This window comes from Chroicocephalus ridibundus, chromosome 1, assembly GCF_963924245.1.
Source record: "Chroicocephalus ridibundus chromosome 1, bChrRid1.1, whole genome shotgun sequence".
Taxonomy (NCBI): domain Eukaryota; kingdom Metazoa; phylum Chordata; class Aves; order Charadriiformes; family Laridae; genus Chroicocephalus; species Chroicocephalus ridibundus.
The window spans coordinates 177780344-177794605 of record NC_086284.1 but is presented as its reverse complement, the minus strand read 5'-3'; the positions used below and the strand labels follow the sequence as shown (position 1 = coordinate 177794605).

General features: G+C 38.2%; 1 protein-coding gene across 8 annotated transcripts in view; it reads left to right on the top strand.

Annotated features, from left to right (window-relative positions):
* Nucleotides 1–14262, top strand: part of NAV3 (neuron navigator 3) — a 566306-nt gene that overhangs the window by 540338 nt on the left and 11706 nt on the right. For all 8 annotated transcript variants that reach the window (XM_063322883.1, XM_063322884.1, XM_063322882.1 and 5 more), the window contains 7 exons: nt 680–852; nt 4566–4719; nt 7694–7868; nt 11351–11448; nt 12113–12208; nt 12518–12686; nt 13435–13670. In XM_063322883.1, coding sequence (XP_063178953.1) covers nt 680–852; nt 4566–4719; nt 7694–7868; nt 11351–11448; nt 12113–12208; nt 12518–12686; nt 13435–13670 — 1101 coding nt within the window. The remainder of the gene's footprint in view (nt 1–679; nt 853–4565; nt 4720–7693; nt 7869–11350; nt 11449–12112; nt 12209–12517; nt 12687–13434; nt 13671–14262) is intronic.

The following is a 14262-nucleotide window of genomic DNA, read 5'->3' as shown; positions in this document are numbered from 1 at the left end:
GAAATAAATGGCTCTTTGGCTATTCTGTCCCTTTTCAATACTGGGTAAGAGCTTCTAGAGGGAAAAGGCAATGCTTGTACGTTCAGAGATCTTACTACTCTAAACGAAACTGCAGCAAAGAGTATATACCTTTCAGCTAACATTCTTCTCAGCAGTACAAAAAAGCAAGCCTCATGTCCCAGCTTAAATCCTCTCGCTTGTGATCCAAACCGTAGCATTTGCATAGTTTGGCCATTCAAATTTTTCACGGGGAAAGTAAATTGGCAAACCCAGTAAATTGGACTTGTCTTTTGATTTCAGCATTTAGAAACAGCAGGTTCTGGCTGTACCTAGATGCAAAGTGGTTATTTAAAGCCAGCCCTTGGAGGGAATGCCATGGGAATGGGATTCCACTGGGGCTTAATGGTTTTAAATGAGCACCCCTCTCCCATAGCCGTACCACTCGGTCCTGCACTTTTTCCATAGCATTATGTTTGCGCTGCGCTGGATTAATAAAGTCAAAACAAAGCACCGTATCATGTTTTTAGAGATACTGTGTTGCATATGTTAATACCTTGCTTCTGTATACTGACCTCAGGCAGTGGCTAGGATGGCATCTGCAAACTAACTCTTCGAAACATGAGCTGCACGCAAATTACCATGACAAGGGAAATAATCTTACTCTATGTTTGTTTTCCAGCTAAGAAGCTCTTTCAAACAGGCCTTTGGAAAGAAGAAGTCCACCAAGCCTCCTTCCTCACATTCGGACATAGAAGAGCTGACAGACTCCTCTCTTCCTTCGTCACCCAAATTGCCCCACAGCTCAGGAGAGTGTGGGGCAACATCAATGAAACCATCACAGTCAGCATCTGCGTAAGTCTCTCTCTTGACAAACCTTTCTTCCCAAATGGGATGGACTGTGAGACAGATCTCCTCAAGTGTGGCCATTTGCAGTTGCAAAACCAGTGACAATAGCTGTGATCTTTTAATCTCGTGCTCCATCCATTTGACAGATTTCTCATGAGCTTCACTCCATTTACATGCTACTTTTCCAGCAGCTTTTTCTTAGGTCATTGTCTCCTCCTTTCACAGCCTTTACCCAAAATCATCTAGCAGTACAAACTTCTTTCTAAATGCATATCGAAAAGCTTATGTTGTCCTCTGCCTGCACGATTAACAACTTTATCATATCCACTTAGTAAAGGCCAAACACTACAGTTGCCTTTCTTCATGACATAATAAAAATGTAATTTTATTTTCCAGCTGGCTGTGAAGTTTTACAAGATTATCATCTCTTTGTTACTGTTTTATCTACTTTGTAGCTACTGATTTATATAATTTTTAATCTACTTCCCCTCTTTTATCAGCTTGGATTTTTTTGTGGCATTTCACCTTTATCTTTTATTCAAATCACCGTCCTTAAGGTTTCAGGACTGAGAACAAGTCATTAGTCAAAAGCCATCCCATTTCTTCATTATTTTTTGGATGTCTAATATATTCTTCTTATGGAGTTCTCAGCTCCCATTCATATTATTCTACCTAATTTTTGTTCATTCTGCTAAACTCATAACTTTTTCCAATATGGGGAAACCAACCTCTCTGAACCAACAAATGCATACTGCGGATGTCAGCCTTACTTTCCTCGTCCTAATCGAGAGTAATCAGTTCAAAACTACTCTTCCTTAAAGCACTTGGGGAATTCCAGTCTCATGACTGATTACTGAGCTTTAGAATAGAATTTTCCTGCATTAAGTTAGGTGCCTTTTACGATTAACTTTTTATAGACTCTCATGATTTTTATATACTAGGTTTAGGAGTTTGACAGCAAATATTCCCACAAAAGAAACCCCGCCACAATAAATGTTTTTCTTTCCTCACATTCCATACAGACTAGTGAGACTCATCTAGATCTCTAGTTTTGTTGGGTTTTTTTATTGGAAGCTCACACTTTTATGGTTTCAGGTATATGTGTGCGTTGAGAGGAGGATTTATACGTTCGGGACTGTTGAGTCTGATTTGTTATCAACTTAAAAATCACTAGTAAAAGCCTTAGCAAAAAGTGCCTGAACTTAAAAAAAAAATTTTTATTCTACAAAATTATTTACTAATGAGTCGCAGATCTGCTCTCATAACCTTGTCCTGTTTCCATTCTGCCAACCCTGCTTTTTTCTCTGTCTCTTTGACTTGCTCTTTAGATGTACTGGTGTTAACAGAATTTATCAAGGGCTAAACTACATATCTAGTCCTTCATCCCAAGCTCTTCCCATGGCTATTTGGTCTCTGAGCCTTAACTTCCTAAATTCTTTTCAAATCACAGCCTTCTGATTCTTCCTCCATAGCATTTTTAAACACTGGTCTTTCAGATCATATTATTGCATTTTTATTATTGTGACCTTTCTACACAGAATAACATAGATTCCTTCCCTTCCACAGAGAGATTACGTAAAACATATTTATTTAGATTTATTTCCTTGTCTGTTATACTGATAATGTTACTTTCTTTGGAAGGCTCAGTTTTCCATTGTATAATTTAAGCCTCTGTCACCTTCAAGATTTTTCATAACTGCCAGTATCCTCTGTTCAAAGATCCTGACTCACTTACTTCTTCTACCCAAAGCAACCTATTGATTTGTAAATCCTGAGATTGCAACAGAAAGAAAAAGTAAAACTTTTTCTGTCTAATTACTTTGAACCTTTGGCTGAAGACTAATCAGGTTTCTGAGCTTCTTTCTGTGACTGCTCAGAAATGCTAACTTATCTTTTTGGTTTTCTTTCTTCTGATGAGGTTCCGTCTTCTTGTGTAATTTTTTAGTAGTGGGAACTGAGTGTTGAAGAGCTCAGGAATCTGCAAAAGAAAATTCAGTTCGTACTTTCTGCTTCCATGCTGCTTATCTTACCAGTCTAGACAGATTTTTCCTGCGTCTTCCAGAGCCATAGCCCTGCTTCCTGGTTCATTTTTATCTTCTTTAAAGTTGGCTTGCCAAGGTCTTTTTGTCCATCCCTTCTCAAGATGTGCTGCAAAAAGACAAAAAGAAAATAGCCAACAAATAGATACATTCCCAGTTGTCCAAGTTGTTGTATGAGATAAAGTATGCATGTAAGTAAAATTTCATTTCTTATTTGGTAAGCATAGGTGTGGGCACATCAAACCAAGAACTGTATCATAATATTTGGAAAAAAATCCTAGTGTATGCGTTTATTCATTTTTACTCACACTTAAAATATTTGTGCACGTTGTGAATGATATTCATTATTTTCCTTCTTCAGTTTGCTGTATTTTTTTATTAGCCATGAACTTCTTCATCTTCCCTTTGCTTACGCTTTCTTTATATATTTTCTTGACCTGAGTCTCATGTTCTAAACCATTACCTTTACTTTCTTCCAATTGCATCTGTCTAATACGTGTGTATGCAGGTCATCTCTAGTCTGGGCACCAAAGAAAAGGCAAAACGGTCACGTGGTCTACAAGCATAGATCCCGGTAAAATTGAGTGTGGGGCATGGAGTTGTATACCCAACTGCTGACCTGAAGAGTGCTGCATCTTCTTTCCCAAAATGCATTTGCATGCATTCTGGCAATTAAAAGTTGACCTCTGTTTCTTGTTTGTATATTAGTAGTAATAATCCAAATAATAATACTTATTACTATAAAGTATTTTTCATATTTAAATTGTTCTGCAAATATTAACTGTTTATAGTGGCAGTAATAAAGACCAGATAACATTTAGTGACTGAAAATATTGCTTAGTGTAACAATGTAGCCAAAATTCAGTGGTTTATTTTCTGCTGGTTCTATTATGCAATGGAACTAGGTCTGATGATGACGCAGAGAAGCAAAACAGTCTAACATGAGAACTGGACAGCTGTGGGTCCCTGGGCTAGTTATGTTTTGATCCTTTCTCACAATATAATGGTTTCTTCCCTTAAAATTAATGCTCATGAAAAATAATCACACGGTGATTACTTTTAATCCAGTCTTTAAGGAAAAAACAACCAAAACCAACCAGCATGATTTCAGATACCATACATTACCAAATGACAGACTATAGGCAAAAAGTCAACCATCACAAATCAAAATGATTACAGATCAAAATCTTTAGAACATGAAGTCAAGGACTGTCTCTTTGTGTCCTGTTCAAAACAGAGAAAACTGTTGATGCCTAACAGATAATAAATACCAGTAGCGTAGTTTAATCAACATACTTCAGTTCTGACTGTTACTACTTAAGAAAATTATAACCTTTGCACCAAAGACATGATGCAGTATAAAATCAAATTAAAACCAATGGATGATACACACTCAAAAAAAAAGATTTCTGAAAAGCTTTTCACAACTTTTATTCACCATAGGGAACTACCTAACTAAGCTGGAAATGTATAAAGCAAGCTGATCATTTCATCTGGAGAGGGCTTTTTCCTTTTTTAATTTGCAATTTGAGCCTTTTCATGTTTCTTTGATAAGAGTCTTTCTTCACTCATAGGTTTCACCAGCAGCAAGCATTCTCTGTACTTTGATATTTGGTAATGACATTGCTTTGGGGGGAGAACCTTCCTTTAATCTCCTGCCTGTTTCCTGCTCCTCTTTAGGATCTGTGAGTGCACAGAGGCAGAGGCTGAAATTATTCTTCAGCTAAAGAGCGAGCTGAGGGAGAAAGAGCTAAAATTAACGGATATTCGTCTTGAAGCCCTTAGCTCTGCACACCATCTGGATCAGATTCGGGAAGCCATGAACCGCATGCAGGTCAGTGCAGTAGCTTAAGTGATGACAGGGGTGCACCCCAAAGGTAAGCCTGGTGTATTTCCTTTCCCAGTATTTTGTTTCAGGTACCAAAAAAATGTCAATACAGTGTAAATTGCTGGATTGACAGTGCTTCCAAAGGGTGAGTATGATGGGTTCACCTAATAATAATGATATTCTGAGCATTTATATTAATAGCTAAAATATGTTTAAGAGATACAGAGGAGACATAATCCCTGCCCAAAGGATATTTGTTATCAACCCCTATGACTGGGGAAAGCAACATGACAGACAAGCAGATCAAGAAGTGATTTCTACAGAGCTTTAAATCCTTGGGCTGGGGGGGGGGCTGGGGGTGTATGTGCATACTTTCTTATCATTTCTGATTCCTAACCCAGTCATGGCTTGCCAAAGCAAAGAATGTAAAATTGAACTGAATTATTGTATCCAGCGTCACTAAAATTTCACTACATTATTTTGTGACACTGCTCCAAATCCTTCCTGAACACATTTTTCATCAGAAGACTTTCCTTTTCATGAGGCTGAAAGGATGCAAAAAGAATGGCAGCGTTCTTCAGTGGAGCACAGAGCTTTATGGGACTCAGCTCTGTTGCCCACATTCAAGTGTCTAGTGTCATGTTGGGTGCCCAAAAATATCTACAACATCCACAAAGTATGACATAGGTCCTTCAGTAGATCTGGGCCCTTCTGTAACGACAGGTGAGATACCTGGGACATCCCTGAAGGGACTATAAACCTGTATTTGGGAAACAGAATAAAGGCCACGGGGTGGAGATTCAGGTTGTGACTAGGACAGCTGCATTTAGGTGCCTAGGTATGAGCTAGGTGATAAATTCCTGTTGTAGTCAATTGAGTTTTAGTCCTGCAGTAGTGGGGCCTAGAGAGCTATCCTAAAATCATCCTAAAATAGATATAAAGGGTGATATTGAGCTGCTTGAGCGTAGGCACCTGTTACCGTTCGAACTAGCCTCAGGTATTTGCAACGGCACAGGACTTGTAGGTTTAGCATTCTACCCATGGAAGACCATGTTTACAATGTCACTGGAAACCCACGTTTACACAGCTGAATCCAGCCGCAGTGGCTTGTCAGCTGAATTACTCCGTGCTGGGTGCTTAGATCAGGTGCACCTGTAGGCAGATTTGTATAGGTGTCCACAGCGGCTGATTTCATAACTACCAGATTCAGGATGCTTGCTGTCTTTTCTAGACCTCTTTGTTTATACCATGCCTATAGCAGTCTCAGTCACCTTTAAACATCTGTGGTACCTGCCATCCACCCAGGTGCTCACACCACTAGGTGCCAACATTGCTATGGGATATTTGGCAGAACTCTCAAACAGGGGGAAGAATAATCGAGAACTGGTCTGTAAATACGGCTTTCAATTGTCCAGACATAAGTAAAGCATTTGATCTGGAGCCACCAAATTTTTTTAGGAACTGTAAGGGATAGAATACACTTAATTGCAATGGAGGAGAACAGGACGTAAAGGCTTATCTGCTGATTATGGTCTTACACCAGGACATGACTGAGTAAAGCAGATGAACTCCCCGGAGAGAAGCGTCTGCTATAGTCACAGGCCTCCAAGGTCTGAATTTCACCAAAGCTGGACAGAGGTGACTAGTTCAGATGCTGTCGCTGGTAATTGCTACTTCTTCTGAAGTTTTCCCAAAAGGACAGGCAGCCACCTTGAAGCTGCCAGACTCTGTGATGTTTTGGTGAATTGATGAGGACTGGTAAGGGGAGAAAGTTGGATTGATAAGAATGATATATGAATACCGTGTGCGTTCGAAGCACCTTAAAAATCTAAAGCTCAGCTGAATGGAAGACTGCTGAGTTGTGTAATTAACCAGCATAAATTGCAGAGTGGATGGAGATTTTGTGACTTATTTCACCATAGCTCCTGATTTGAACCTCAGGCTAAACTGGTGCATTCATCTGTTACCTTCTGTCACTATTTTGCTGGTTTGTCCCTTCCCTTTCACTATCTCCTCAACTTTGTCTATATGGTCTAATCTTTTTGTAGCTGTTGTGGTGTTTTTTGTGATGCTATCCCTTATGTTTTTACTTGTATAATGTAGCTATACAGCCTTCATAAAAGAACAGGACTTTTAGCAGAGTGTTAGTGAATGTGGAATTAAATTTGATGTGCAAAACCATCTGCAAGAATAAGCAGTTGCTTTGTACTGTGCTTCGTGAAGCGACTGAAAGCTAGATTTAGCTGGTACCAGGCTGTTCTCAGGCTAAGTTTTCATTTTATTATTGTACATTCAATAATCACTTGGCACCACAGAGGATTTAGCTAAAAAAATTCCGAGTTGTTCTGATTCATCTGTCACTGTCTGTTTTCATCAAAGAGGGTTTGCTGGCCGTTACGTGAACAGTCCCATGTTTGAATGATCAAAAAGTTTTATCTGATAGCAAGAAGGGTTATGAAACTGTTAAACTATCGATTTCTAATTGCCCATTTTTAATTTCATTTCTCCTCTGTGAAGTTACTGCTTAAATTTTACATTCTATGGCAGTAATAATTTTATGTGCCTTCAGAAACATTGACATATCCAAGATTTTAACAATAACTTTCTTAACTGATTGTTACCTAAGATAAATGACATTAGAAAGTAGCTTATAAAACTGGGGATAGCTGGGAAAATTCTCACCACACTTGTATTACGGTCAACTGTACAATAAACACAGAAGCTTGAAGCTTATGTTGTTTAGGAACTGTCTTGAGGCAAAAGCTAAAACAAGGTTATAGTTTTTTTTCCCCTTCATTTCAGAAGTGAAGGCAATCCAGTTTTCACTGACTGCGTTATACTTCTGATATATAGTGCTACATACTGCTGTGAAAGGGGTAAACCAGTTAGCTCCCGCAGGCAAACAGAATAGTCGTCACCCTCGGTGGTTTTCCAAAAGAATAACCTCCTGTGCTATTATGTTGGTTTCTTTTGAATACAGAATGAAATTGAGATATTGAAAGCTGAAAATGATCGTTTAAAGGCAGAGACTGGAAATACTGGAAAGCCTGCCCGTCCGTCATCAGAGTCTTCAAGCAGCACATCATCTTCTTCATCACGGCAGTCACTAGGACTTTCTCTGAACAATTTAAATATCACAGAATCTGTTACATCAGGTAAACGTGTTTTGGGCATGTGCATGCCTCAGCAATTAGTAAGAATTAACTATTTTTACCCTCTAAATGCTCCATATTTGAGGCATGCCTGAAAATTAAAATGCCTCATATCACTCAGGTAAACATCAGATGTACAATCAGTAATGGAAATGAGGAAGAATGTTGGCAGTTGTGTCTGAAAATGTAGCTTTGAGAAGGCTCTGAAAATAGTAACAGACTGTTATGTTTGCTTCATTTCTAGCTATGATACTCTCTACTTACCTAGTTTACAATACCCTTTGGTCATCTAGTTTACAATTTGTTTGAAAAGGACAATGTCTGTTCTAGTATACTTGACAACTCTATAGATATATTCTCTTGTCCCTATGGGACAAATATAAGCATAGTACATTAAACTTTCTTTTTTTTTTTTTTTTTGTTTTACAAATCTTTTATCATTTGGTCAGCTCCCTTAACTTCATTTCGTATTTGCAGCTGGGGCAGAAGGTGGTCTCGGTTAGCTTTTCCTGTTACATTTTTTTAATGTGATATAGCTAGTTAGCCTATGTTGGACCAAATCACCATTTATCACAGGAGCCAAACCCTGCCTGGCTTATCAAGCACTCTCATTGTGTTCAGAGAATGAGAGAAAGCAAGGAGAACTTTGGTCCACATCCTGAATATTAATATTTGATTACTTTCCATGCCATAGAGTTTATGATAATAAGCCTTCTACACTTGTTTAAATAATGTAGCCAAGAAACAGAAGTGCTGTCTCTAACATTAGAACCAGGAGCAGAGCAGAAGCAAAGCAGGGCTCATTAGCATAGACTCCACAGAAAGTATAATGCAGTCTCTGGAAGCAATAAAAATGTGGCTAATAATTGTACAAAGAGTCTAGGCAAGAGTACAACTGGGAATGTGCCAAACTGCCTGACTATAATTTGGATTGGCAGTTAGTTGTATTATCTTTCCAGTCATTAATTACACGGATGTTTGAATATTTCTTCTGGTTAATATCAAATTTTATATGAAAATTGGTATATTTTTTTATTTACATTCCAGCCTACTTTTTGCCAGGTTTAACTTTAAGCAGGGATGAGACTGAGCTGGGCTTTGGTATACAATGAAGTGTTGCAAAAACAGGGAGAAAAAGTTTTAACTTTGGTTTCTCCTCACACATCCACACACACAAAAAAAATAAATAAAAACTGGATTTTTTTTTTTCAAAAAGGTAATTGTAGAATCTCTTTCATGAGCAGCAACTATTAGCACTTTGTTGTTTGGCACTAACTCTGTCTAGATACAGGAATAAACATAATATAAGCTTTATATAATTTTCTGTGTTATTGGTTCGAAATGCATTTCTACCATGCAAAGTAATTACTTTTAGTTATAAGAAATTAAAGAAATAAGGGTGCCTAATGAGGAGTGGAAGATTTCATTTGATTGTGAATCCAGCCTTTTTGATCATTGTGATTATCATTTTGTTGCTGTGCCAGAGAACTTGGAAGGGTGACAGCTTCCTACCAAGCCTTGTGGGATTTCTGCGGCAGCTGGAGTGCTATTGAGCAAAAGTCCCTGAGATACGAAGAGGTTAATCATGCTGGGAACTAAGCTGAGAGAAATAACAATGGCTTTGGCTCATCAAATTAAAAAATGCCGTGGCACTTCCTGGGAGACCAGTGTCTCCAAATGACCGCAGTCATCTGGCAATGCTCAAAGCATTGCCACTTCCTAAGGGTATGATCATCTCCTCCAGATAGGTGTGAGTGGCAAGCTGGGAAGGGGTGTCACAGACACACATATGTTAGTCAGACATTGGAGTAAAGAGCAGCAAACAAGGACTAGCACAAGACTCTCTGTACTGTCCGATGAGAAGAACACTAGAGCTCAGACAAGTGAGCTGGAGCCACCATAGTGCACCTAAGTAGGAGGCCTCGCAGGAGGTAATTAAAGCAATTAGCACCACCATGAGATTAGACCCCCTTAGGCATCTTCTCAGCCCTTTGTGTCAGTGAGAGGGAGAGCTCTTAGAAAGTGGAATTTTTTTTCTAGGCACAGAGTGGTTTCTCATTCCTCAAGATTTACAGAAGAATGTATTTAAAAGGCTACATGAGTGTCATTTAGAGATTAAAAAATTTCACAGGGGGTCAGTAACATTGTAAATTGCCCTCAGACGAACTATGACATTATGGAGACTCTTAAGGTTTGTCAAATATGCCAAAACACAAGACAAGTCAAGTGAAACATTCAGTGTTAGTGTCACAGAAAAACTCTCTGCCTGGAACAAAATAAATGTGGATTTATTTAATCTCACAACAAAAACATTTCTTCATTTGATCAATAAGAAAAACAAAAAAAAAACAACCCAACAACAAAAAACCCATCATCAGAATCTGCTTTCTAGATCTGAGTGTAAGTTATCAAACATTTTACATGAGGACTTATTTTTTAATACATTCATTGAAGTCATATTCATAAGACTCCTTTGTTTTTGCGTTGAGCAAGTGACTGAATCTTACTGGCACCTCATTTAATTTGGGTGAAATCTGACTTTGTGCAGACTATGACACGAAGTTGATGCTTTTCTTCAATCACCACAATAAGAATGAGCAGGATTTAGGGTAGTGGATTACTGTGCTTCCCTTTGAAGAAAATGCAAATCCATAATCTCTCCTAATTTGATAGGTTAAATGTCTAACAGTAAAATCTCTGAGAGAACTTCTAGAGGAAGACAGCAGTTTTATCCCTTGTAGTAAAGCTGCAGGCTCAGCTTTCAGTAGGAAATACATCCTCCTGCTTTCTATTTTCAGGAGTTAGGGAAGAGGTAGAAACAGCATCCCAGAGCAGATCAGAATCACTCTTTACTTCCAAGAAAAATGAAACCTTTTCTTAGAGGAATAGCTGAATGCACAGTCCCATATTCTGCAGGACTGCAAAGTGACTTTCTAGTGGATACTGTTTGTAAGCCTGTATTGCAGGGGTTAAAAAGACTCTATCCATGCCACATGTACGGAAAGAGATACCAGCTGAAATGGGAAATTAAATGCTATTTTACTTAGAAGCAAACATATCAATGCAAGGATTTCTTGGTTTTCTCCTTACAACATTCTAAAGGGCACAATGAGTGCCCACAGATATAAACTTAGTTTAGGTTTTAAATGACATTACTTTGTAGACGTACGGTAATTTTGAACATGTTCCAAGAAGCAAAGCAAAGGCAAGACTATAATGCAAGAATTTATTTATTTATGGATTCCCTATTCATTTCTACATGATTAAAACTCCTAATATTGCTTCAAAATTTGACAAATTGTAAGGTTTTTTTTCACCTCCAACATAAAAGGTGAATTAGGAATAAGTACAGGTTAAAATGATTGCAAGTTGTTGTGATGGCAGCTTTTCTTTTTAACCAAAAAGTCCTTTGAACAAATATTGAACTGATGATGTGAACATAACTGATGTGATTTGTCAGGTTGATCACTTCCCTTCTATTGTAGATATTTTGTTGGATGATGTCAGTGATGGAGCACTCCACAAAGAAGGTCATAGCGTGAAAATTTTAGTCACCATAAACAAGGGCTATAGTCGAGCCAAGGTAAGTTCATTACCTAAAGGTCTAGATGCAGAATTATAACTCAGGCAAATCTTGCAGTATATAGTAGCTCAACTTGTTTCAGTATTTTCAGCCAAGAACCGAAGGGAAATACCCTAAAGATAGCATTTCTCTTCTCTGTCATCCATGCTCAATACAGTTAGGCACCCTCCATAGGCTAATGTCACATGGCCCCTTCTGCCTTTGTGGTGGCTGAGACACTACCAATTCTCAGTTTAATTAGCAGTAGGGTGTTCTGGGACTTGCTATCTCCATTTAAAAGTTGTTATAAATGAGATTTATGCCTTGGACCCCTTAGGGTGCAACTATGAATACGCTGCTGAGGTAATCAATTTGTAATTGCATTGTCGTGTTTACATGTTCTGTGTGACAAAAAAATTTAAATACAGTGCAACTTTTATTTTTATTCAGCTCTGTATAAACGCAGGTGCAATCAAAGAGCAGAATAAGATACTGTGTTTCCTTCCTTATAAATATGTACCAAATTAATATCATCTATACCTATTTCTGACACAAAGATTATTAACAAAGTTATAAGATCACATTCTAAATAATATTATTTGTCGTCACTGGGAAAATGATTAATCTTCATAGAAAAATAATTACCACCATTTTTAGTCCAGTTTCCAAAAATCTCTCTTTGCAGGATCAAAAACCACATGCATATCTGATAGGATCAATTGGAGTCAGTGGAAAAACAAAATGGGATGTTTTAGATGGTGTAATCAGACGTCTTTTTAAGGTAAGACACTGAAAAATTAGCTCAAGTAGTAATTCAATTTTCTTTTTCACTTAAGAAAAATTCTTTATTCTTTGGGTTGTCTTGACAAATTTTTGTTTTGATCTGTTTTTTCACATATAGCTAACACCACTATTAAACTTTATTCTTAATGTTACTGGTCTTTTTTCATGATTGTAGGTTATTCTCTATTAAATATGACGGCAAGAATCCCCTTGTCAAACGACTTCACCTGTACCAAAATATTTTCCAAACTGCTTTCATTCATTAACCATTTCTATTTTTATGTCTTATGTTTTCATATAATTTCAGGAATATATTTTCCGAGTGGATCCGACTACTAGTCTGGGTTTAAGCTCTGACTGCATTGCTAGCTATAGTATAGGGGATGTAATTAGAGCCCATAGCCTAGAAGTGCCTGAACTGCTGCCTTGTGGATATCTGGTTGGAGATAATAACGTCATCACTGTGAACCTGAAAGGTAAAACCCCAAGAATATTTTTGCAGATACTGTAGAGTTCTTCACTGCAGTCCCCCTTCCCTTCATATTTTTTTTCTTACACCTGACGGTTCTGTAGTTTGTCTCCAGTTCAAGGACTCATTTATAAGGTAAATTCTCTGTATGACATTGCACAATACTTAACGCAGTGCAACATTTTGAGGCAAATCTACGAATATCTCTGTCCTTCTCTGCCTGACTGCCAAATCACAGCAAAGTACAAATTTCTGATTAGTGGCAAAAAACCCCCCCCAAAACAGAGATTATGATGAGAAATATTTATGCCTTACCCAGTTCTGCAGGAAAAATTCAATGCTCTTCAAAAGCTGTAGGGATTTGCTATAGGAGGGGAGGGGGGCCTTCAGAAGAACTATACATACATTGATGTGACAACCGGTAACCCTTGTGGCTGTCACTTTGACCTTTTTTTTGTCACGGTTGCCTGTAGTGTCTGAAACATGCATCTTTGCCTCACTGAGCCTTCTCTTCACATTTACTTTGATTTCATCTCTCCCACCCATCTTGTCCCACTACCGCTGTTGAATTTTTTGGACCTGTGGAAGGATATAAGCACTTCCACAGTAATGAAGCCCTTGATAGGAATTTGATTTAGGCAGAAGTATCTTACCTTGCTTTGAGTATAGCACTGATGCCATCAGGTGCTAGGCCAAGCCTATACCTACCTTAGTCAAGATGAGGACAGGCCATTTTTCTTTTCTTTTGTTCCCAGGAGTGGAAGAAAACAGTTTGGACAGTTTTGTGTTTGACACATTAATTCCTAAGCCAATTACCCAGCGGTACTTTAATTTACTGATGGAGCATCGCAGAATTATTCTGTCGGGACCCAGTGGCACAGGAAAGACCTATTTAGCTAACAGGCTGGCTGAATATATTATAACTAAATCTGGCAGAAAAAAAACCGAGGATGCAATTGCAACTTTTAACGTAGATCACAAGTCAAGCAAGGTAAGTTACAGTTGAAAAGATAACCTATTGCCCAATTTGTAGTGGTGATGCACAGCAGATCCTATTAATTGTCATACTGTTTTGTTGCTCGGTTGGCATTCTTTCCTGCCAAGAATTCAGTCTCCAATCCCTGTGAGGAACAGGGACTAGATCTTTCTGTTCTAAACAAACTGTTGAAGCACTATGAAGGAAGTCTGAATTTTCCTTCACTTGAGGAAACCCACCTTAAGGATAGATACAGAGTCAAATTCCTATATAAATTAAAGTCTTTGAGTGTCTCTAATTCCTTTGTCAGAAAGATCGGATATATAGCAATACTATTCTGACTTGCTTTTTTATAGTGGCAATAGCAGCCTATTAGCAAAAATTTCAGGATTTGGAATTACTGTCTTGTGTTCAGCTTCTTAATCAGCACAGGATAAATACAACTGCTACCACGGTTTCTGGCTTGCATCGGTCAGGAAGCTGACCGTACAAAAATTGCCTCATGCATCGTGTCACATTGACAGTGATTTACATAGCTCAGATTATCAAGCTTCTAGCAAGACTATTGTGCTAGCCACAGATAATACTATTCACTTGCTTTCCTAAA